Here is a 26,705-nt window from a genome sequence, read left to right as displayed (position 1 = left end):
GGTTTAAAAAGCAGTAATTTTTTATAACATGTCATTTCGCATTCATATCACAATATAATTAATTCTGTTAATTTTTATATATTTTATCCAATTAATTCTGTTAATTTTTATATATTTTAAGATATCAGGCTGTCTATCTTGTAAAGCTTAAGTCTATACTATATCATCATCATCATTGTGAAACTGAGGTACAAAGCTCATCAAAAGTTTTTAATCTGAATAATTTTATTAAATAACTTTTAATATTTTTGACTTAAAATCAATATTATGTTATGTACTAAATTCAAATATTTTTCATTCGAATAAAATTACAGGAAATGTTTATTCAAGTTATACAAGGATCCATCTTTCACTTAAATGAAGATCTTCTTGGTAACCGTTATCAGCTGGAAATATTAGAGAATGCTCTAGTAGAAATATTTATTAAACCTATACCTAATTCAGGTAATGATTTCCTTTATCTATCCATACAGTTTTTGTATTTCATTCATTCATGGATTTAGAATTTATGTTAGAGATGTCCAAAAGAGCTATTAATCTCAAAACATGATTTTGCATTCTTTCACTTTTCCTTTAAGTCTGCTATCATTCAGAAAAAATGTAAGATATTAATCCTTCATATTTAGTCTGTCTGTTATTTATCAACAAACTAAAATATTTAAAAGCAGTAGATGCAGTTCTTAATATTATTATTATATTTTTACTTTTTAATATGATTGATTTAAATAAAATGTTTTTAATTCATGATATATCTAGTTCAAAGCATTGAATATTTTTATAGAATTACGTTACTTATTTTTTCCACTTTTTTAAATATACAGAAGATATGTCACATTTTCATGTTAGTCTAAATGCATATTTAGACTAACATGGAAGTTTCAATACACACTTGGGCCACATCTATCTATAATCTCTATTGATAAAACCATACCAAGTTTTAAAAGAACCTTTTGGGCAATCATTAATATCTTGAAACTTTTAGATTTTATCTTGAAACTTTTAGATTTTATTTTAAAAATTTTTATTTATATTTATTTGTACTTATTTTATGCATCAGTCATAACAATTTTTATTTTTTACATGTTTTATTATATTTTCTTTCGAATATTAATAGTTAAATTTGATTAAAAGTTATCTTTTCCTAAAATTTTCAGAGAATTAATTCATTTTAAGGTATCTAACCATGTTTCGGTACCATTTTTTGAAAAATAGTTTTTATTTTATATAAACATTTTAATTTGAAGATAAGCATATTAATGAGTGAAAACAGCTTTAAAAGTAATGCTAAGTAATTTTAATTTTGAAAAATAATGAAAAAAAGGATACTTTTGCTTAAATTTTGCCTTTATGGCAACAACTATGGTGAACAATGTATACATAACTATACAGTTTTTTTTTAAATTTGTATTTATTTTTACACTTGTTTTGTATGCAATGAAGTAAAATAATTAAAAAATATTCATATATTCTTAAGATATATAAAAAATGTATAGTATTTACTGTATATTTTCCTATTATATCACCCAAAATCTAAAAATAAAAAGTAACAATTCTACTTGTAATTAATGTTTCTAAAATCTTCCACTTGTGAGCATGCATCTGATTATATGAAGCATATATGGAAAGTATCATTTAATTTTATCTATAAAATTTTGAGTAACTATTATTATTGGCAATATTTACAAAAAGTTGCATTTTTCAGAAAACAAGTTTAAAGTTTTCATAAAATAATTTCTTAGTGAAAGAAATATTTCTGACAATTAAAATTCCCCTTCTTTGTAACTGGCACCTTGGTGTCTTCACTCACATAGCACTTTTTCTTTCGAAAAAGCGTAATTTTTTTCTTTGTTTTTTTAAAAACTTGTAGAATGCTGCTGAGAGTCGTTATTTTGCACTTTATCAAGTTTTCGAATTCCCTACTCCTACAGGACACATACCTAACCTTGAAAATACTTCCAACAAACCGGTAAATCCAAAATTAAATAACACAACACAACACTTGCTCCAAATATTAATGTTCGTAAGTTTATGCATGTTTCTTTCAGAAATACTTGCCATAAAATGCCATTAAAATGTTCCTTGGTATTTTCAGTTATGCCACGCATGCACTTTTTTAATAACTCTTGTTTACACTGCTCTATATATGTAGGTTTAATTAATATTTTAAATATTATGTTGATATACCAGAGGTTTTTCTGGCTGATTTTTTTTTCTCCTTTTCTGCAATCACACATTGATAGTTGCTCCAATTCATTGATCGAGGAGGACATTGGCCATGTATTTGGCTTTGAAGAAGAGCTACAATGGAATAAGCAGCTATTACAGGCTGCTACATTTCAATTAAGTTTCCAACGTTACTTCTAATTGGAATCCCATAATAGTAAGTCTGCATTTTATCAATGAAAGAATCGGGCAGTTTACCATTTCCTTTCAAACCAGGAGTGGAGTTTTTTACTTTTCGCAGTCTACTACCAGCCTTTTTCTGTATATGTCCAATGCATTCCTATTTCTTGACAGAATCTTTACCATATATATCTTTCATAATTAAAAACACCTTAGAATCCTCATCTCCATAATACTCCATGTACTTCAGCTTTTGTAATTTAATAGATCATTCAAAAAGGCAATAAGCACCAACTGCTTCTATACCTGAAGCTGTTCCCTCATAATTTGCAGAGCAATATGTTATGCTTTACATATGTCATCTGAAGATTGCATTCTGTTTTGTTTGTTTTGTTGGAAATGATGCAAAACTGTGAAATAACTTTCAAGTCAAGCACTTTTTCAGCGTTAATCGACAAAGCCGCAACGCATCCATTCAGCTATGAATACTCTCTCCGCCAAACTAAATATGAAATTAAGGGAAAAAAACTACTGCCAGATTCTCAAAATGTATTACAAAGTACCTAAATTTAGCATAAAGGTTCATAATTTACAAAATCTTGATAATTAGGGTTTTAAATAGGTATGCGTCTTTAAACACTCACTTCCGGCCGAGAATATTTGAACTTCTGGTTTACCCCATTGCAGAAAAATCCTTATAACTTCACTTCTAATTAACTTATCAACAAGCAGAAAAATTGTATTTGATAGCTAAAGATGCATTTTTTTAAGATAATGTAATAAAGTAAAAATCGGAATTTTGATCGAAAATCATCTTTTGTACGAGGTCGGATAATTTGAAGCATATATTTGTTTCTTCAGTTTTAATTTTTAGCTCTCATATTTTCTCTTCAATGTCATCATAAACAAGAGCAAACTTCTGGCCTGGCAGCATAAGGTACTTCAGATTAGAAAAAAATAATGTTTATTTCTGTTTTATTGTACTTATATACATTTTGTATCTTGAAAATTGATCTCTAGAAATATATGCATCTTGTGTGATGTTATAGTCCTCGGGTTATTTTGACAAAAGTTATTTCGTGATAAGTCATATATTTAGAATAGAAATTTGATTAATTATGATAAATTATTTTTAAAAATGATGAAAAATCCTGATTTTTTCATTAACTAAATGGCTGTACTCATAATAGTTGATAATGTGCCGTACTGCTACAACATAGGCTGCATAGCATTTTTAAGAGCATAATGTTAATGTAAACCAGTTTTCTTTAAGCATCTGTTCACAAAAACATCTCTACTTTGACAGATAGCCCTTGCTGATTATTATACTTGAGAATGTCTTCATGGAAAATTGGTTCTGAAGAATTGCTGTTCTTTTTATTTAAGAATTCTCTCTCCCAAAAAATTCTTAGAAAACTGTGGAATTAAAAAAAAAAAAAAAAAAAAAAAAAAAAAAAAAAAAAAAAAAAAAATCTATTTTCATGTATCTGACATTACTTATTTCTTGAATCTGAAAGTTATTGCTTCCTTGAGCGAAGTAAAGGAAGTATTGTAATCGTTAAAAATTTCAGGTATCATATTTCAACTAAAATTTCCATTTCAACTGCTTACGAATCCATTTGAATGATGTTTTTGTGGGACATCTGTACATACGGACAGAATAAAGGAATCTTTTCCCAAAATGGATTCAGAAGAGAATTTTTTTTTTCATAACATGTGCACATACTTACATATATATCCAACATAACTTAAAAAAGAGTAGCTGTAGAACTTTGAAATTTTGTATATGGATACTGCTATAACATGCAGTTTTGCACCTCCCCTTTTTGGTTGCAGTTGGCAGTACCAAGCATGTAGATATATATATATTATATATTTATGGTGTGGTGTGGTGGTGTATTGAGAATACAGCAAAGCACACTAGGGCTATATGCCTAAGAGGAGGGGTGCCTTCGTGGAGGACTTTCTAAGGGAAACTGGCTCGTATACACGTTACACATGGGGGAAAACCACGAGAACGCCCATGCAGCCAGCCCGTTCGCAGGATTCGAACCTCGGACCAAACTACCAGTGTTTAGCAATTTTACCGCTCGGCGGCTGGTGGGCCTATATATTTATGTGTACATACATATATATATATATATATTTCTTTATGTGTACACATACATAATTACTCTGTTACTCGGTTCAGTGAGCTCAGTTTTTTTATTCTTATGTGTTGGTAAATTTTGCATTTTTTACTTTTAAAAGTGATTGAATTATGTTCCTTTTTATGTTCTGGTTAAGGTTTTTATGCCTTTAGTTAATCTGCATGCTATAGTTGTAGAATTATCAACAACTTAACAGTTTAAGTGTTGCTAAGCGTAATGAGGCCACTATTTGTTTACATTTGAAACTCTTAGTAGAACAGTGAATTAAGTCAGTTTGTTTCAGTGTCTTTTGCCCAGTGAGACCAAACCTTAACTTCCAATTTTGTACACACACACAAAAGAAAACTGTCTTCCTGCCTGCTGGTCGCATTGCTTAGTTTTGTGTACAAACTCTTAATTTAAATTATAAAATTGTTTTATTAACTGTTTTAACTGTAATTGGTTTTTCTGTATTTTACAGAAATGAAGATGAATTTTTAATTAAGATGTTTTGAGTTTTTATGTTTTTTTGTCTTGCTGAAAATTGAGAACTGAATTAATTGAATGCAAAATATATCTCTAATCAAATTCAAAGAAATAAGTTTAAATGAAATTCAGTAAAAAATGTGTGTAATTTAATAAGCCATACTAGGAAATCATGTATGTAATGTTCATATCAGATATTTTGTTCTCACCCAACTATGCATGTTGCAGATTTTTGATATGAGAATAATTTGATTACTTAAAGTTGAATTATTTGAAAATGAAATTGCAAATGATAGGGCATTTATTATCTATATATTTAATGCTATGAATTTTGAATGAAATTCGCAGAATGGAATAATACGAAATACCATTAGTTATATCTGTTATTAAATATTAAAGAAACTATGTATGCATGTATGTCTGTTTCTCAAATTGTGAAAATATGATGACAAGTAGAACCATTAAATTTTTCATTTTGATCTTATTGAGTCCGTTTTAAAACTTGTATTCATGAATATTTGTTTTTTTATATGGTTTTATAATTATTTGTACATTTATATAGGTGAAAATTTGATCAAACAACACCAATGCATTGCATTTTGCCTTTAATATATTACTTTTTCTAGAAAGTATTTAAATGGAGAGTATTAAGAATATAAATTTTGAAAATTACTATGAGTTCAAGCTCGTTTGTATGGTTTTACACTTGAAACATCAACTAGAATTGTAAAGACTGTCAGATGATTTATCCTTCTCTCATACCTAGTAAGTACAGTAATCTCAAAACTCAGATGAGAGTTTAAAATAAGCCTGACATTACACAAAACTGATAATAATAAAAAATCAAATCTCTGCTATTTTGTGGGAAAATGTAGAAAAAGTCTCAGTGTTAAATATTAGATACAAAGTAATACAGGCTGAGATTTGGCTCCACCCTCAAATTTTATAAAATAGTTGTGCCTAAAGCTGATAAAGCAAAGTAGTAGCTGAGAATTATAAAAGTAACTGGACAGTGATAGCAGGCAAAAGCTCTCTCTTGAACTCAAGAATGATGTGTTTAAATACATTAATATTTTAGCTAATTTGCATCTAGGTGGGACCTGATAAGAGTAGACGTAAAATGGTAAAATAACTGTATTTAAACTTTACATATTTAGATAGCAAACATAGAAAAAATGAATATTTTGATGTGATTTATTCGAATGTTTATATTTTGATTGAGAAGTGAAGATGTTACATTTTATTCTTCAATTTTTTAAGAGAAATTTCAAAAATACAAATTGAAATCAAATTTTTTGTTATGAGAAAGAGAGTAATCCGATTTTCAATATCTAGCTAATCATTTTCTTTTTCAAAGTTATTTGATCGTAACAGTGTTTTTGCTGTATTTTTTTCAGTTATACAGTGAAAATAAAATGTAACTGCATAATAAAAATATAATTGACTGATACATTAATTGCATGAGTATGAAAGTTTTATATGTTGATGTCCTGCAGTCAGGCATAAATGCACATGTGTTACTTCACAAAAGTAAATGCAGATATGCACATGAATAGATTAGAAGGATCATTTGTTACAGTAGCCTCAGTAAATAGTTTTTTCAAATTTGGTAACTAAAATTGAATCATTATCTACTGTATTTCAATACATTTAATAGTGTCATAATATCAATAAAATATCATATAGGAAGATATTAAAAGATAAAACTTTTAATTGGCATAATGCAAGAAAATATCTTTTTATAGATATAGAATATTCCCAATATAATTTTTGCTATGGGCATAATATATTTTTAAACTTGTACCTGATTGTATTTATTCAGTATTAATAATTAATTTATGTCATTGAGTCTAGTTGAACATCATATTTGATTAAACTAATGATATCTGAATTTTACTTTATTCTAAAAAAAAATTTTAGTAGCAATAATAATTGCAGGCATTTGGTCTTTGTATGTTTATTTTAGGTGGCAATGTATGTAATATACCTATAGAAGTACTAGTATTTCAAGACAATAAAAGCAAACCGTTTATCTCTTCTACACCTTTTATAAATTCTGAAGTAAGTACCGTTTTTTAAAATTTCATCTGTTTAATATTGTTTCATATATTAATTTAGAAGTCAAACAAAAATCGTTATATTTTCAAATTTTCACAGGACTAGTTTCAATGGTTTTACTGAACCATCATCCTCAGCTGCAAAAGCACAAATGAATGAGATAAGATATAATGATTAGATAAGATAAGAAAGCTTGGACAGGAGATAAGCTACTGGCGCCATCTGTTGATGAAACCAGAACTAAAACATAATTTCTTTAAAGGCTGAAGGCAAAGATGGATTGAAATTAGGGTCATTAATTAGAACAGAAAGATTCTTTTGAATGTGAAATGCCTCTAGAAAATCCAGTTCACCAATGGAGATGTTTTTTTAATAATTTTGGCAGCAGAAAAATTGAAAGTGTGATTTTTGGACCAACAATGTTGGGCAACAGAGGACTTCTGTGTTTCCTTTTTATAACATATACCTTATGTTCCTTAACACGAAATTTTAAGGCTTTCTTAGTTTGGCCAATGTTATGTGCCTTTTTGAGGTGACACATAACACGGTAGTAAAGTTTCTTAAATGGCTAGCCTACTCCTATCCATAAAATACATTTGCATTGTGTTAAATTTTACCGGATTAACCTGTAATTCAATTTTAGGTGACCTGGTGAATGACATAAGTAAATAAAAAAAAACATACACTTAAATATTTCAATGAAAATAAATTTGTTTATTTGGAAATGAACATCCATTAATTTCAAATACCATGTGATAGAATCAAATAATAATAATAATAAAAAAAAATAGATATTATAGCTATTAAAGATATTCCCGGGAAATATTTAAAAAAAAATTCAACATAAGATTACATCTAATTTGTAAAATTTCACCCTTAATACAAATAGGTTTTCTATAGACTTATTTCTCCATATTGCACACAAAAATTTAATTCTATTAAGTTTAACATATTTCTAAACTTTTTTTTTTCAAAGGTTTTCTATAGGACAATTTTCAAATTTCTAATATAACAATTGAATTTACACCCTTATTGCACACCAGAAATCAGTTATCCAAAGAGAGAGCAACCTTAACAAAATTTCCAGGAGGAAATATAATAAAAATATTCCACAGAATTTATGCCAGAGTGATGGCTTAATGTACCGACTATTCACACTAATTTAACTTTCAGTGAACACTCCTTTACTGCAGAACTGCAATATATATATATATATTTCACATTCTGAACCTTAACTATTAACTTTAGCTGAATAATTCAGTTTACTCTAACGGTTCTTCAAATAATAATAATAGTAACAATAAAACTAGATAATTTCTTTAAGAATTAGCTTTTAGAACTTGAAATATTTTACCAGACAATTCTAATAATAATAATAATAATAATAACAAACCAAATTAATTTTTTTTTTTTTTTTTTTTTTAAGGGAAAATTTCTAGCAAATTATTAACATTATAACATTAATAATTCCAAACTCAAAATAAAAATCACTTTATGCACAACTCATTTTTATCTAATTTAATTGGAAGAACATTTTTTTTTTCTTTTAACAATTAACATCACCCACACCTATAACAACTCCACGAAATCTTGGAGACCTTAAGATTTAAGAAATTTTCTGAATTTAATGAAATAGCAAGAAAAAATTTAAGTAGAATAATATCACCTTACAGAGGCTTCATGACCGAGGTCTTCTGAAAGGAAAGCGGAACAGCAAATTCAGGCCAGTAGAAGCTGCAGACGGTCCATTATTTCATCAGGATTCAGGACGGAAGAGTGGATCATTATTCTGGCAGTTGAAAACTGGTAATGTCCATTTTTTTTCATCAGAATTCCGGAAAGAAGAGTGGACCAACATTCAGGAGGTTGAAAACTGGTAACTGGATTCATTGGAATCCATATTCCAGGCCAAAAATGCAGTAGGGCAGAAAGGTTATTATCTGATGTGAAATCAAACCGTTGAAAGCAACATAATGAATAAGCTGTTATCTCCTCAAAGTTAGTCTTCCCTTAAAAAAGTCTAAATATTACTTTAGACCTACTTTCTTATACGAGGAGAAGTATTAGCAAGTCTCGGGCCCAAAGGTTCCGAGAAAGGAGAGGGTTTCTCATTGTTAAGAACTGCGTAAACGTCGACAGGAGGCAAAAGCCGCAACTCCAAGAGATGGTGTCCAGGGGCGAGAAGAGAAGGCGCAGTTTCCGCGAAAACAACCCCTTTTAGACATCGGGACAGCCAGCTTGGCTAAACCCCCGCCCGAAAAGGTGAAAAAAATCAGTTGCCGAAAACTCCCGCCTTAAGCAATGCAAAATTTTTACCAAACCCAACCAGTTTAAAATTACAACGGATCTCCCAACTCGCCAGAATCGCGTCAAGATGAGGCCACGCCTAAACACCTGCCCTTGTAAAACGTGGCAACCCTGATATGAAGTGGCTTTTCAAGTCCAAAGAATGCACATTTTTTCATTGAAAGTGAATTTTTGTAACTCTTCTTTCCCCTTTCTTGTTAGAAGAAAAACTTAGGAAGTTTTAATAATTAAAAGGCTATAACTTAAAATTGATTAAGGCGAGGATTAAGAAAGTAGTCTCAAATTAAGGAGGTAATTTTTTTGCATCTACTAATAATAAATTCTAAGGTTTTAACTTAATTCTAGTCATGAAAAACTAAGTTTATTACGTGAAAATTCACCTATATCCATTGTTTGAGTGTACAAGTTTGAAAACGAAGTGGGCACAAAACGACGCTAGCTAAGCATTTCGTGTAAAATCAAATAACCCAAATTGATTACAATAAACTACTAATAACCAAATAAATTAATAAATCCAAACATATTGTGTAGCTTAAAATTTAGAATATCAACACATTAAAATTTTGATTTCGGTGATTAATTTAATTATGTCAAATTTGCTACACAACACCAATGTAAATTAAACCACACTGACAAGGAATTCTGTAAATTCCCCAGGAATTCATATCCGAAATGGGGTCTTTGAGTATGCAATTCGGAATTTTATTGATGGGACAGTAAACAAACCGAAAGTTAAATTTCTGCAAAATACGTGCAACTTTATAGCTAATTGATGAAAAGAAGGAAATGGCAACAGAATTTTTATAATCTCCTAAAACAAGAATGTGCCTTTTGGTGTGTTGAGATGAGAATTTTTTAAATGCTTGATTAATAATGTTGGGTGAAAAATCCCCTGTCAATAGCTATTGCTTTTAAATAATTTAGTTCTTCATCAAGGGATAGTTTGGAGGAGCAAACCTGAAGAGCACGGAAAACATAGAAAATAAAGCTAACTTTTGTTTAGTCGGATGACATGATTTGAAGTGTGGTGGAAGGCAAACCGATGAAGGTTTACGGTAAACCGTAGCATTGAAGTTAGATGTGTTATGTGTGACCAGAATGTTGAGAAACGGAAGAAAATTGCAAGTCTGAATTTCAAAAGTGAGCTGAATAGCAGGAACAACAGAATTCATTGTTGAAAGAACTTTATTTAAATTATTTTTATTACATTCAAACAGGCTAAAAATATCATCTATGTAGTGGAACCATACCGGGAAGTTTAAGGTTTCAAACAATTTTGATTCATAATAATTGAGGTAGATATCAGCCAGGATGGGATTGAGAGGTCTTCCCATGGCTAATCCCTCAGTTTGCTTGTAATATTTATTTTGGAAAACAAAATGTTTGCATTTTGTATTGGAAAGCAAAATAAATATTACAAGCAAACTGAGGGATTAGCTATGGGAAGCCCCCTCAGTCCCATCCTGGCTGATATCTACATGAATTATTATAAATCAAAATTGTTTGAAACTTTAAACTTCCCGGTATGGTTCTGCTACGTAGATGATAATTTAAGACTTTTGACAGAGTTGTAGCTAGGGTTTTCAGCGCCCAAGGACAACTGAAGATTTCGCGCCCCCTACTGCTTGCCAAGGATGGAAAACATTTAATTCTAAAATGTCGTAACATCAGTTTGGCACCCCTTGGATTCTGCGCCCGGGGACAGATGCCTCCCCTGGCCCCCCTCTAGCTACGCCCCTGCCTTTTGAAGGTAATAAAGATGATTTAAATAAAATTCTTTCAGCAATGAATTCCATTGATCCTGCTATTCAGTTCACTTTTCAACTTGAGACTTGCAATTCTTTTCCGTTTCTCGACATTCTGGTCACACGTAACACATCCAACTTCAGTACTACGGTTTACCGTAAACCTTCATCGGTTTGCCTTCCACCACACTTCAAATCATGTCATCCGACTAAACAAAAGTTAGCTTCATTTTATTCCTATGTTTACTGTGCTCTTCAAGTTTGCTCCTCCAAACTGACCCTTGATGAAGAACTAAATTATTTGAAAACAATAGCTATTGACAGGGGCTTTTCAACATTATTAATCAAGCAGCTAAAAAATTCTCATCTCAACACACCAAAAGGCACACTCTTGGTTTAGGAAATTATAAAAATTATGTTGTCATTCCCTTCTTTCCTTCAATTAGCTATAAAGTTGCACATATTTTGCAGAAATTTAACTTTCGGGTCATTTATTCTCCCATCAATAAAATTCCGAGTTCCATACTCAAGGACTTCATTCCGGATATGAATTCCGGGAGTATTTACAGGATTCCTTGCCAGTGTAGTTTAATTTAAATTGGCCAAACTAAGAGAGCCTTAAAATTTCGCGTTAAGGAACATGAGGCATAAGTTAGAAAGAAAGGAAGCACAGAAGTCTTCTGTTCTGTCTTCTGAACATTGTTTGTCCAATAATCACACTTTCAATTTTTCTGCTGCCAAAATTATTCAAAAAAATCTTTCTGTTCTAGTTAACAACCCTAATTCCAATCCATGTTTGCCTTCAATAAACATAATTTGAAGAAATTATGTTTTACTTCTGGTTTCATCAACAGATGGCACCAGTAGCTTATCTCCTTTCCAGACTTTCTTATCTTATCTCGTTCATTTGCGCTTTTGCAGCTGAGGATGATGGTTTGGTAAACCCATCGAAACTAGTCCTGTGAAAATTTGAAAATATAACGCTGATTTTTGTTGTTTGACTTCTAAATTAATATTTGTTCAGTGTGTTATTGTATCTTAATTATTTCATATATCAGAGTGCATGTGAAAGAATTTGCTGCCTCAGTGATATCGATAAAATATGAAAGTAAATTACTAACTTTAATTTAGCAGTAGTCCTTTTAATTTGGCTATAACTCCTTCCTGTCTTAAAACTATGAATCTAAACTGCATCATCCAAAGCTAATCAAATTATGTCATCTTGTTAATCCTGCCATGCTTTTAGCTCTTGTACAATCACCATTCAAAATTTAAAAAAAGAATTCAACTCTGTAAATATCCCAACTGCTGAATTCAAGCTTACATTTTCTTCGTCTTGCCCTGCTAGCTTGTTCTCCTTGCTTCATTGCATCGTCTATTGTTTAAAGATGTGATAAATTATGTAAAATTGTGGAATAACTCAATTTTAAATAAGATACATACTGGCATATGAAATACAGAACAAAGACCGAAAATGTTTTTATGTATAGGTATTTGACATTTTTTTGTGATAAAACACGTGGAGAGTTCTGATTCTTAATTTCACTTTGGCACTAAATAAAACACCTCCATGAAGAAAAACCACACTTATTTATTAATATGCATCTGTATAATCAATAACTTGGATCACCATTTTGCTTGGCATTTATTTCAAGCCAGAACATTCTGAATCAAAATATTGCCGATCTTAACACCCTGAATAGCTTATATCCTTTATACCAACCTGATGTATTATTTTTTATTAGCCCAGCAGGCTATTAATTTCATTTTGGCATTTTACGGCATTCCCTATAATGGCATTTCACTTTTCAAATGTTGCCATCAAATATTAGAGCCTTGCATTATATTGAAAGAATTAAATAAATAATGAAGAATCTGCATGAATGTATGTATGTTTCTTGCATTGTGAAAAAGCAACAGTACCTAGAGACACTGAATTTTGAATAACATAGTCCTCCCCTCTATGAGCATCCAGACCTGATTTCGGAGTTTGTTTTATTATCTATTACATATTTTGTAAAACTTTAATGAATTTTTTCTTCCTTCTACATAGTAAAGAAATTACTGTAATCGTAAAAAATTTTTGGGTATCATATTTCAACAAAAAATCCAATTTAATGATGTTTTAATAATAAATGAATTATTGCAAAATTGGTGTTATACTCTCCAATTTGTTGGTCGCTAAAAAATACGCAAGTACCCAAAATGTATTGTTTTGATAATTTCTTTATTGAAATTCATCTGTATTCCGCATATATCACAATCAATGTACTGATTAAGGCATGAAATGCATACCGTTTACTAAATACAAACCTGCAGTATGAAACATTTTCCAGTAATAAGATTATTTTCAGAACTTAATTGAAATCTGATCACAATTTTCAATCCTTAAATTTCTTGCTTCGTTAATTTAGTTCGTAGTGACAGAAAGAACTTGCATTTTGTGCCTGAAATATTGTAAAATAATGAAAAGGACTGACTGAAAAGAAATGTTTTGTTAACCAGAAGTAATAAATCTATGAAAATTATACATGAATAAGAGTGTGAAGATAAAGATTCTAATTATTTTTACTTCTTGTATGACGTAAAGGAAGTATTGTAAACGCGAAAATTTTCGGATGTCATATTTCAACGGAAATATCTATTTTGTATGCTATAGAATGCAATTTAATGTTGCGTTTGCATTACACCTGTACATAAGAATAGAATAAAGGACTGTTTTTCCCAAAATTGGTTACAAAAAAGCTTTGAAATGGATTCAAAACAGATTTTTTTCGTGATGTCAGTCTGTCTGTATGTATACATCTTGCATAACTGAAAAACGAGTAACCTCAGAATGTTGCAATTTTGTATATAGGACTGTTATAACATGTAGTTGTGCACCTCCCTCTTTGGTTGAAATCATCCACACCAATGTATATACAGTGCAAAGTCCAAAACCCGGACGTCCATTATCCGGAATGATCTAAAATCTGGACCTCAAACCACCAACAAAGTTTTTCTCGTAGGCTTTACACATGTGGATTTGATTCTCCCCCCTTCTGCGCATAATAAAACATCTGGAGAGTCCCGATTCTTAATTTCACTTCAACACTAAATAAAATACCTTGTTATTAAAGAAACAATCATTTTAGCATAAATTTGTACGATTAGTAATTTGGTTGCGTTACTGCATATCTACATGGCACACATCTCAAACCGAAATATTCCACATAGACACATCGTTGATCTGATGCCAACCTGGCAAATCATTATTTATTATGCTTTCCTTTCATCACCGCATATTTATCAACACATGACAACTGGAGTAATGACTCATGTAGCGATGCCTAAACAATTTTTTTATGTTCATAATTGAATAATAAAGGAGTATGGTAAACTTTTATGTTCACATTACGCTTGGCGAGGATTACAGATTTAAGTTAAATGCGCTAAAAAATGTTGATGAGGAAAAATTTAACAAAAATTTCTTTCCATATGCTAAAAATACATTTTGTTGATAATAATCATAGATCCAAAGATTACATTTAGGGCTATTTGAATTAAGAATAACTGATTTGTTATTGACATAAACCCAGAACCAGCGCCAGGGCTCGTATGGCCGAACCAGATCGCAGAATTTAGGACCCACAGAGACTGCATGAGGCGATAAGATATCTAACGCTGACCATCGCTTAAATATATGTAGGAATTTATTTATTCAGAAATCTGATAAGCCTTAAGCATGTGCAAGAAATGGACACAAGTATAATAAATAACTAAACTAAGACAATTCAGGCTTAATTGTCTCAGTGCGCGATAAAAGCAAGATAAAATTTAATGGAACAACTTGTCATTAGTTGCTAAGCTAGCTCACGATGCATAAGAAAAATATGTACAGTGAAGGATAGCTAAATTTGATGATGATAGCCACTAATTTTAAAGGTTTTTTTTATATTGCAAACAAAGGTGAAATTTTCCAATTAACGGATTTTGTAAAGAAATGTGGAAAAGCAGTAATAAATGAAGATGATATAAAAGAAGTTTTTCATTGTGATGACAATGCTTCCACCACTGCCGATAGTGGTTAGAAGATTAGAAATCTGTAGTAGGGTTCTAAATCTAGAAAATACTGCTACCGATAATGGAGAAAGTGACAGAGATGTTACTGAAAATGAGAAAATTTCGATTTACAAGTTAGTTGGAATTTTCGAAACAGCAGTTACAGGACTTCAACAATGTAAGTCAACAAGAGATTATGTCTGTCTACAGAATTAATGAGGAAGTATTAGCATAAAAAAATTAAGCAACTTAACTTGCATTGAAAGAAATGTTTAATAAGGTAAACAAATAAATATTAAGCATTTTTTTTAAATTTTGATATCCTTTAGATCTTAAATACTTAATTATTTCATAAATCACAATTTCATGTTTTTAATATTATAATTTCTACATGCCATCTTACTAGGTTTAAACTGATGATCTAATATCCAGAAAAATCCCAAATCTGGAATCGCCGAAGTCCCGACGAATCTGGATTTCAGACTTTATACTCTCTCTATATATATAATATACCCACTCTGTTATTCGGCTCCGTGAGCTCGGTTTTTTATTATATGTTGGCATTTTTTGAGTTAAAAATTATTGAATTATATTATTTTATCTTCTGGTTAAAGTTTTTATGTCTTTAGCTAATCTGCATGCAATAGTTGTAGTATTATCAACAATTTAAAAGTTGCCTAAGTGTATTGTTTTACCATAGTAGCCATATTTGTTTACATTTGAAACTTAGCAGAATAATGAATTAAATCAGTTTCTGCACCTTCAGTGTCTTTTTGCAAAGTGGGACCAAAAGTAAACCTTTCAATTTTGTGCACCAGAAAATCTGTCTTCTTACCCCCTGGTCAATTACTTGTTTTTGCATAGAAACTAATTTTATTTGTAAAAGAAAATTAATTGTTTTAACTTTATTTGGTGTTTTATATTTTTCTATGTTTTTCAATTTTTAATAAACATATTTTGAGGTTTTTATATATTTTTGCCTTGCCGCAAAGTGAGAACTGAATTAATTGAATAAGAAATATATCTAATGAAATTGGAGGATTAAGTTGAAATTAGAGGAAGTCCTGTATTGTCCACATCAGGTTTTTTTATTAACAAACTCAACATTTTCAGAGCGAGCAATGGCAACATTCTACGAAAAAAACAATTTTTTTCTCCAGCCCGCAAGATTGTGTATCAGAAATTCTAAAGATATGCTCTTTTTAAATATTATGTGATATTGCTGTTGAATTGAATTTTATGGTTAAGTGCAAAGAACATAATATTTAATAACACTCAGTTAAAAAATGGCCCTTTAGGTATAATATAAAATCTGAAAGCTTTTAGTTCTTTTATTTATTTATTTTTTAGCCCAAAGGAGTTGCACTGGAGATAATGTTTTTTTTTTTTTTTTTTTTTTTTTTTTTTTTTCTCCCCCTGTACAGTGTTGCCATTGCTTGCTTTGAAATCATTGAGTTTGTTAATCAAAAATTCTTTAAAGTTTTAAAAAATGTGAAACATATCATAAGACAAATTCGAAATTCCTAGCCTGGAAGCCTATTAGCCTAGAAGGACTAATAGGCTCGAAACTGCATTTTGCATTAGTTCACCATAAACGGTGTGTAAATTTTTAAATTGTTGACCACTAAAATTATAGCTCTGTATTATATTTAAAGAAATTAAATAATGAAGAATCTGTATGAATGTATGTATGTTTCTCGCACTGTGAAAAAACGATGGTACCTAGAGCCGTGAAATTTTGATTAAAGTAATCCTCCACCCGAACATGGGCACCTGGAAGCGCAAATTTGGAATTTCGAATTTGTCTTATTATCTGTTTCACATTTTGTAAATCTTAAACGAATTTTTGATTATCAAACCCAATGATTTCAAAGCAAGCAATGGCAACACTGTACGGGAGGGGGGGATCCCTTATCTCCAGTGTGCAAGACTGTGTATCGGAAATTTTAAAGATACACTCTTTTTAAATAATTTTGCACCATGGCTGTTGAATTTTATGTTTTAAGTGTGAAGAATGTGATATTTAAGAAATAAAGGTAACACACGAAATGTTAAAAAAAGCCCCTCTGGATATAATTTAAAAATCTGACGTTCTTTCAGTTTTTAAAAATTTTTTATACTTTATCATGGCTAGTCTATCAAAATGTGGCAGCTTGAGAAAAACTTACACAGTGAGGTCTAAAATACATATTATTTTAAATATTGGTAACTGAATACCAAGCAGCATGGTAACCTTTCACGTTGACATCATTTGACGAAGATTATGGGCTTCGTCCAACAGCTCTGCAAAGTTTGAATTTGTTGACGAGGAGAAATTTAACACAAATTTCTTTCATTATACAAAAAATATACTTTGTAGATGATAGTAGGAGGCCAAAAGATTACATTTCATGCTGTTTGAATTAAAAATAACTGATTTGTTATTCAGACAAGCCAAGAGGCAGTGTAACTGCACCAGGCAGCTAAATTTTTAAAATTTAGAGAAGTGCCAAGCAACAAAATTAAGGCACGACAAATTCTTTGGAATTTAGGAAAGGCACTAGGATGCAAAATTTAGGGTGGTTCCTATCAGCGGAAGTTATTACCTGGAGACATTGCTCCAGGCAGTAAAATGTCTAGCACCAACCTGGATAAGCCTTACATATATGCGGATTCAGATAAGCTTTAACATGTGTTGGAAATAGGCATAAGTTTTAGTTGTTCATTAAACAACTAAACTAATATAATTCAAGCTTAACTTCCTCAATGTGTAATAAAAGTTTCCAATCTAAGGATATATATTGTTGATAGTGCATAGCAAACACCAGCTAAGCTATATGATGATAGCTGCAAATTTGAAAGTTTTCAGATATGGCAAACAAAAAGCAAAATTTTCCAGTTAATAGGATTTGAGAAGAAGTGTGGAGAAGTGGTATTAAATCAAAATGATATATATGGTTGTAATAAAAGTTTTCCACTAAAATTTCACAACACAGTATTCTAAAGCAAGTCCCTTTCTTCCAAATGCCAAAAATCATTTAACAAAATATAATTAAACATGGCAATATGAACTGTTTGTACAGAGGATATTTGTGGTGGAAGGAAACTTTTGTTAAAAACCCAATATTTTGAAGCAGACGATCTTATAATCAGTTCAAATTCCTCTTACAAGACAATGCAAATGACCATGAAATCAAAATTCCTTTAGTTTTGTTTAACCATTTAATGACCAAATTTATATTAAAAATTATGCCAAAAATCCTTGAATTTTTCTATAACCTTTTTTATTACTTATAGATATAGATTATTAGATGCAGCTTTGTAAGGCATGGAAAAAAGCAAGATATTATGGTTCATGACATTATCCAAGGTAACTCGGGCTTCAATGAAGCATCCAGGAAAATAAAATCTTGCCAAAAGTAAGACAAAACTGTAGTCAAGGTAATAATAAATAATAAGAGCTAAACTAAAAATTAAGTAAATACATTTTACGATCTATAAATGTCATTGACAGTATGCTACAATCTGAAACATTGTGTAACACATAGCAGCACACCACAGTCTGTAACAGCATGATAATCTGGTAATCTGCATCGACTAACAAACAATCTGAATCTACAGTTCATTTATATTTTGGCCATGTCGCCGACTGCAGCTCAGGGTCATGGTGGAACCAAACACAAAAGCTGCTTGGATCCCTTCCACAGCTAAGAAAACGTTCACGGCAGAGTGTAAATTGTCATGCAATATTACAGGCGAAGGCATTAAATATCCATAAAATGTTCAGCACCTGAGTTAACTTGTTTATAGGAAAATCGAAATGGCATCTATTCCCGAGATATCTCAGGCGTGGTCATTAAGTGATTAAAACTGATATCAGTATAAGACTTTTCTTCAAACAATTTTATATTACATACTTTACACATCCTTCTTTGTTACGGCCTTATGCAGTGTTTTACAGTAAAAAAATCTGAAATACCCACATTCAATAACCAGAATGATCTATTTTCCAGACTTGCCACTTAAAAGAAAAAATAAATAAATAAAACATGAAAGCTTAGATTTTATATTATGCCCAAACAGACATTCTTTTCATTTACAGACACATACATATTTGAAGAGCATTTGAGCTAATGTACATTGTGTTAAATATATTTAAAACCACCATATCTTTAGAAATTCCAATAGACCGTCTCGCACGCTGGAGATAGTTTTATTCCCTGTAGTGTTGCCACTACTCACTTTGAAGTTTGAGTGCTTTAATAAAAAATTCATTGGTTTTACAAAATATGAAATAGATAATAAAACATTCCAAATTCAGGTTTCCAGGTGCTCATGTTTGTGTGAAGGACTATGTCATTCAAAATTTGATGACTCTTAAGTACCGTCGTTTTTTTCACAATGCCAAAAACATACCTACATACATTCATGTATATTCTTCATTATTTACACTCATGTCCATAAATTAAGGATAATTCCGAGTCATGCGAAAATCGAACTCTAAATTAAATATATCACCTGTAAAATCACTACACACATCTTCAAGAATCATATGAAAATTTTAGGAAGTAACCAGATGACACCGATGTTACATCACAATGACGAGAGTGTAAGAGAGTGATATATAAGGAATACAGGCAAAGAAGTAAAATTGTTTGCAGGCGCTTTATAAGCATTTCAGTGCAATAACCGAATAGTTATGACACATAGCACGCATTTGGATGATTTTTTACGTGGTAGAATTATCGGCCGTCTGGAATGTGGGCGTACCCAACTGGAAGTATCAGACAAACTTGGAATTGCTCAGAGTGTCATCTCCAGGCTTTGGCAACGATTCCAAGATGATGGTAATGTGAGTAGACGTTACAGCACAGGTCGCCCCAGAGTTACAACAATCGAATGTGGACCGGTATTTGGCAGTTACTGCCAAAAGAAACAGGCGGAGCACAGCCTCAGACATGTCTCGTCAGCTCTCTTCAGCCACTGGTACGGCAATTTCAAGGCAGACCGTGTACAGACGCTTAGGACAGATTGGTCTATATGCTCGTAGACCTGTCAGATGCGTTCCACTTACTGCAACTCGCTGTCGCCTGCAGTTAGCCTGGAGTAGACAGCATGCATTGTGGACACCTCAACAGTGGGCTTGTGTGATGCTTTCCGACGAGTCCAGGTTTAGCTTGCAGTCTGATTCTCGCCGGACTGTCATATGAAGAGCTCCAGGTACCCGTTACCACCAAGAAAACATCATTGAATGACACCGTTACGGTGGTGCAGGAGTGCTCATTTGGGGTGGAATTATTCTGGGTTCCAGAACTGACCTGCATGTTCAAATTGTTACCACAACAAGCCAAATCTATCGGGACGTCATTCTGGAACAACATGTACGTTTGTTTTGGGGCGCCATGGGCGCACAATTTGTGTTTATGGATGACAACGCCTGTCCTCACCGTGCAAACATCGTAAGTGAATGCCTTTAATCAGAGGATATCACCCGTATGGATTGGCCAGCATTCTCACCGGACTTGAATCCAGTAGAGCACGTGTGGGACATGCTTGGCCGACGTGTTGCAGACCGTCAACCTACATGTCTACCGGAATTTCGGAGAGCATTGCTTTTTGAGCGGTGTAATATCCCCCAAGATCACATCGATAATTTGATACTCAGCATGCCTAGGCATTGTACGGACTGTATTGCATCGTCTGGGAGACATACAATGTATGAGTATTAACAATCATACCAACCATGTAATATTGGTTTTTTGTAAATAGGTTTTTTTTTTTCTAATTTGCTCCAGGGAGAAAAAATTGCTATTTTTTTTTTAATGTCAAACATATAGCATCTTTTTTTGCTTTTTACCTTTTGTTTAATAAATAAGCTTTACAAATAAGTCAAATTTGTTTTGCTTCTAACTCTTCCTTTGCCTGATTTTGCATTATCCTTAATTTATGAACATGAGTGTAGTTGGTTTGGTACTTGCGTATTATTGTAACCACCTTAGGGCAAACTGTCGATTTTTTTACAGACGAAAAGGTAAAAGTTACTTATCCAGTCCAAGTCTGTGGTAGATATCTTTCTTTAAAAAAAAATTCCCAAATTATCTATATTTATTATGAGTAGAGAAAAATTATAAACTTATAAAAAGGAAACATGCTTTAGAAATTTAAAATACAGATTTTAATTATTTAAATAAGAACTATGTGATATATTAAAAAATTAAAACACTTCTCCAAATCTTTCTGCATTTTTGTTTTTAGTCCAAAGGCGCAGTTTGCCCAGAAAGACCTATTAATTTCGTTTTGGCATATTGCGTTGATTCACTATAAATGTCGGATGACTTTTCAAATTGTTGCTAACAAATATTATATCCCTGTGTTATATTTAAAGAAATTAGACAATGAAGAATCTGCATAAATGTATGCGTGTTTCTCGTATTGTGATAAAACAACAGTATGTAGGGCTATCAAATTTTGTATAATGTAATCTTCCACCAAATATGAGTATCTAAAAGCCCTAATTTGGAATTTAAAATTTGTTTTATTATCATTTGCATATTTTGTAATACTGTAATGAACTTTTGATTAACAAACTCGACTTCAAAGCAAGCAATGGCAACAATGTACAGGGAGGTGATTCTTCTACCACCAGCGCACGAGACTGTGTATGAGAAATTCTAAAGGTATGCTCATTTTAAAATTATTTTGTGATGTTGCTGTTGAATTGAATTTTATGGTTTAAGTGCAAAGAACATGATATTTAATAAATAAAGGTAACACAAAAGGGCCCTTTGGGTGTAATTTAAAATCTGAAGTCTTTCAGATTTTTTTTAATCATGTTTTCATTCAGCTCTTTTTTTTTTTATTTTTATTTTATTTTTTTTTTTTTTTTGTGTGTGTGTGTGTGTGTGTGTGTCTCTTTGTTATTCTTCTTTCCCTGTACACAGTGATTTGTTTTCACTTGAAAAAAAAAAAAAAAAAAAATCAGAAAACTGCAGAGACTCGGCGACAGTGCATTTCTACCAACACATTTCGTTATTTCCTTTAGAAATTTTGTAACAAAACTTGGTATTCTTGCAGAAATTTTACTGCAGTTTCTTCTGTTGCTAGCAAATTCCACGGGCCTATATTTTAAAATAAGTGCAAGACAAAAAAAGGTCATGATTTGTTCATAAAAACCCGGGAAATGAGGAATACATAAAAAAAAAAATGTGTATGAAAATGTAAATTGGAAAAAAAAAAAAAAAATGTAAGAAGTGTTTTTTAAAACAAACAAATGTTAAGTTTTTTTGGGGGTGGGATTTCTCTAAGGTCATAAATGATTCATTATTTTGTAGAGAATTTTATGTTTATTAACCAGTTATTTATAATATCAGCCTTTACTGTAACTTTCACTTTCCATGTTCCTCATCAGAGTGCAAATGAGTAGCCAGTACTTAAATTGAAGTTTTTAGATTTTTGAAGATGGGATGGCCATTATAGTGGCCATAGAGTCCTCTCTTTGAAATGACGGGGCTGTCCACATTAGTGGCCATGTCTTTTTCCTCCATTTTCCAGGCTGAAAGAGTGGGGTGAAATGTCAAATTTGACATCCCTGGGGTTTTAATCACTTATCTCTTTCAAAGGTCTTTGTGTTAAGAATCCAGTTTTTCCCAATTTTTCACTTTTAGTTCTTGTAGCTACATAGCTACAGAATTTGCATTAACTGTGTTTACAAATTGTACACAGAGCCTTGCATTGCTTTAGACTATTGCATATTTTTATAAGTTTTTCAGGAATTATTTTGACATTTTTCTAGCAATATGCTGACAAGGAAAAGAGAATTGACTGAAGAAGAAATATGGAAAAATTCTTCAAGAGCTTGATGATTAAATATATACACATACATATTGTATGTTTATACACGTATGCATAAATCCACACGTAAACATAAATCCACACGTAATATAAATGCATATGTGTGGCTGTGTGCGTACATGTACATGTCTGTATATACGTTATTCCCATTTAAGGGTACGCATGCTTTCCACTTTATGTGCAAATCTGCACTTAGACCATATTATATCAGTGCAGACATACATACTACATGGATATGTAGGTATACATTTCCATAAACAAATATAAATTCCCACGTACTTGTATACATGTACAAGCACTTTTTCTTACATTCTTAACAGTTGTGTCTGTCTTTATTTCCATATATATCTGTTTATGCTGAAGTGACCTTCACACATGGAAGTTTACTGTGATGGTACTGTTATTCAAACAAATCACAAGAACATAAATATAAATTTAGTGTTAAAGAAACAACAGTAGTTTTACAATTTCAGTCTGAATTCTGGAAATCGTAAATACACTAAAATTAGTCAATCAATTTGAAAGTTCATCTCTAGCCATTAGATTCAAGATGTACTGATGTACTGTTATTTTAAAAGGTACCTCCGTATCAGTGTCTCGATTTCATGGTCAAATAATTTTGAAGTAAGATGTTCAGAATGGATTAGAATAGCATTTGTAAAATTGCACTGTCCGTTGAGCTCCGAGAATACAAATGATGTAAAAGCTCTCAAATAATGTACAAATCATTGTTTTAAAACAATACATGTTCCCCCATCTGAATTTCTGAACCTTCACCTTTTCAGTGATTGAATGACTTTGTCATTCATTAGACATATATCTCAGCAACTACGTTCAAGGACAAATTCCTGTGGGTATACCTTGGGCACTCAGTTATGAAATAGTTTCGATGCGACAGCATAATGACCGAGGTGTTGATGAAACCAATGAATAGCTGCCAAATTTTCAATAGAAAAAAGAAAAACATTTAATTCAACTGTGTCAGTATAGATTTCTCATGACCTGACAATGAAGATTTTTTGAGTAACTGCAAGTAAAGATACTTGCTAATCTATCTTAGAATTTAAATTCCACCATATAAAATATGCCGCCATGGTTGATGTCAAAGCTTCTACAAAGATAGTCTGGAGCTGAAATGAACTGATTTAAACAATAGAGAAAATAGAAAAATTCACATGGGACGACGATTTCAAACAGGAGGGAATTTTGCTGACCAGGCACCTGAAATTATCTGGAAATTTCTTTTAATGTGCTAAATTATGTAGCATAATATAGAATAACATAATGTAGTATTAAAGACAACAACTAATTATTGTGTAACTTTTGTCCCACAGTTTTTGCAGACGCTGCATAACAGCAATTTTCCCTTCAATTTGAAAAACTCTTTGCACTAAGAAATTACCTAAATTTGATACCCGAGTGAACACGTTCCCTTAATGAGGCTGGAAATTTAGTTTTAGACAAATGAAATTTACGCTTTGAATTATGGGTTTGCATACATTCTATTATTAATACTTGAAATATATCACTTACTAATTTTTAATAAACAGTATAAAATAGTACACAATTAAATAATCTTTTTTTTTTTTTTTTTTTCAAATTTTTAAAACTAAAATAGTTTAAAAAACAGTTTTTGAGCATTTGCAGTACTAACAATCTACAATAAAATAAAATTTTTTAAAATTAAACCAGTTATATTCTAATTTGCTGAAAGTTTCCTCCTTAAATAGTATGTTATCAAGCAGATTTTGAACAATTATGTAAAATTAAAATTTCATTATGCCTATAGAGCATAATTTTAACAATTCCACTGAACTTTAATTTTTAATCATTTCTATAGCTTTAATCGTTTATTTTTTTAATTATTACTTGTATGGAAGAAAGTTCAAAGATATAGCTATATTTGATAATATATACCAAAACAAATTTAAAATTATAAGGACATTTAACAGTAAAAAAAAAAAAAAAAAGACTGAGATGAAGACTGGTTAAATTGTCCGAGAAAGTAATCAAATAATTGAAATATTTTTTGACATAACTTTAATATAAAGATACGATGGAAATAATTATTGTAAGCACTCAGTAAAGGCATATAACTTTGCAGTGTAATTTAAAATTCAAACCAAAATTTTATAAAAACGAAAGTAACGTCCTGTAATGGCATTTTCTTCAATGGAGGTTTATACATTTCCCAGTAGTGTCAATCCGGAACAACTGTAGTATGAAATTTTCCCTCAGTGACAAAAACCATTTTGAAGTCTGGTCAATAATCCCTACACTTCCCTTCCTTTTGCGACATAGATGCACCCCGCTGAGAATTCATTAAACTACACACAAGAATCTTTATTGCAAATAGGAGGTGATTTCTTAAAGGGGGAAAGCATTCGGTTCAAGATTCCCCGTCCTTTCAAGGCTTTTACTACTACCAAAGCCCTGGCCTCAACAGGTTAAGGCACAGCGTATTTTTGGCATTGCATGCACACTATAGTTGTTAGTTTCCTGCCAGCTCTGCTAGTTTGTTAAGCCTTGCACTAATGCAAGGTCACTATCAACATTCTTGATGTTCCAGTGGTGTAGTGAGTCAGCTTCTAGTAATATTTATGTATTTACTTCTTGACTATTGTTCAACATTTGATTTCAGTTTGACTGTTCTATTTATTTGCATCATCTCGAGTTGTGGCTTGCTTTGTAGCACAAGAAAGTGTCTTTGTTTTCTAAATTATGTTTAAATATAAGTGCTGTTATTTTTAACCTTTTGATGACATTGATGTTATTCAGACCTAGTGATAAATTGCTTCATATCTGTTAGGGTTTTTGGGCTAATTAGCATTACCAGATCAAGTGAAATCCAACAATATCACAAACAACTATTTCATATTTGTAATTTCATTATTTCTACATGTCATCATACTAGATTTTAAATGATGATCCAAAACCCGAAAAATTCCCAAATCCGGAATTGCAGAAGTTTCGATGAGCTCATATTTTGGATTTTGTACTATATATTCTTTAACTCATTCAAATTCTGTTTAAAAGAGAAATTATGATTTATAAATGTACTTAATTAGTAGTTAATGCAAGAAAAAGACTGGAAACCTCTGGTTTAAAGGAAAAGCATCTCCATTTGCTATTTTAGTCATAGCAGTGTCAAATAAAAGATAACAAGAAATTTGAAATTTTCTGTATTTATACTCTGATATATCAAATGAGTGGCTGTTTCAGATCATTTTTCACAGACACTTTTGTTCCATCAATTTGCTCCAAACTTCAGATTTGCTTTTGAAGTATATTTTATGTATGGAAATGTATTAAATAATTTCTCTTCATTCACAATAAATTTTGGTAATCCTGTTTTTGTGAATATATAGCTTTCTCATAATTTTTTAATCTCGGGACTCCTTTCCATTCATTGATCCGATTGGTCAAACAGTACAATTTGATACTGTTCTGCATATCACTGTGTAGGAAATTATCTGAAGATCTGAATTTATGCTGCATGCTCCTTTAGCAATTGCTTATGTGTCAATTTTATGATTCAGCCTACAAAGGGATAGGATGATCCATGTCTACATAAATATGAGTCTCGCTAGAAATTTGTTTAGTTCACACAGTTTAAAAATTAGCTAAGATAAAACTATTCCCTTGTATTACATCACTGATATGATTATTCCTGAGCAATTTTAAGCAGTATTGCTGTATTTTTCCCATCTGGAAAAGAAATACAATTTCTGGGAATAAATTAGGCAAATAGTTGGGATATAAAACA

General features: G+C 31.2%; 1 protein-coding gene across 6 annotated transcripts in view; it reads left to right on the top strand.

The window, feature by feature from the left end:
• LOC118203485 (EF-hand calcium-binding domain-containing protein 7-like) overlaps window positions 1-26,705 on the top strand; it is an 82,121-nt gene that overhangs the window by 26,461 nt on the left and 28,955 nt on the right. For all 6 annotated transcript variants that reach the window (XR_015042988.1, XR_015042989.1, XM_085823473.1 and 3 more), the window contains exons 4-5: window positions 315-444; window positions 6,925-7,019. Coding sequence is in view for 4 of the 6 variants with exons in the window: in XM_085823473.1 (XP_085679599.1) it covers window positions 315-444; window positions 6,925-7,019 (225 nt within the window). In the remaining 2 variants the exon portion in view is untranslated. The remainder of the gene's footprint in view (window positions 1-314; window positions 445-6,924; window positions 7,020-26,705) is intronic.

This window comes from Stegodyphus dumicola, chromosome 9 (genome assembly GCF_044657685.1).
Source record: "Stegodyphus dumicola isolate Sdum_Otavi_A_Nest chromosome 9, ASM4465768v1".
Lineage (NCBI taxonomy): Eukaryota > Metazoa > Arthropoda > Arachnida > Araneae > Eresidae > Stegodyphus > Stegodyphus dumicola.
This window is presented reverse-complemented; position numbering and strand designations above follow the sequence as displayed.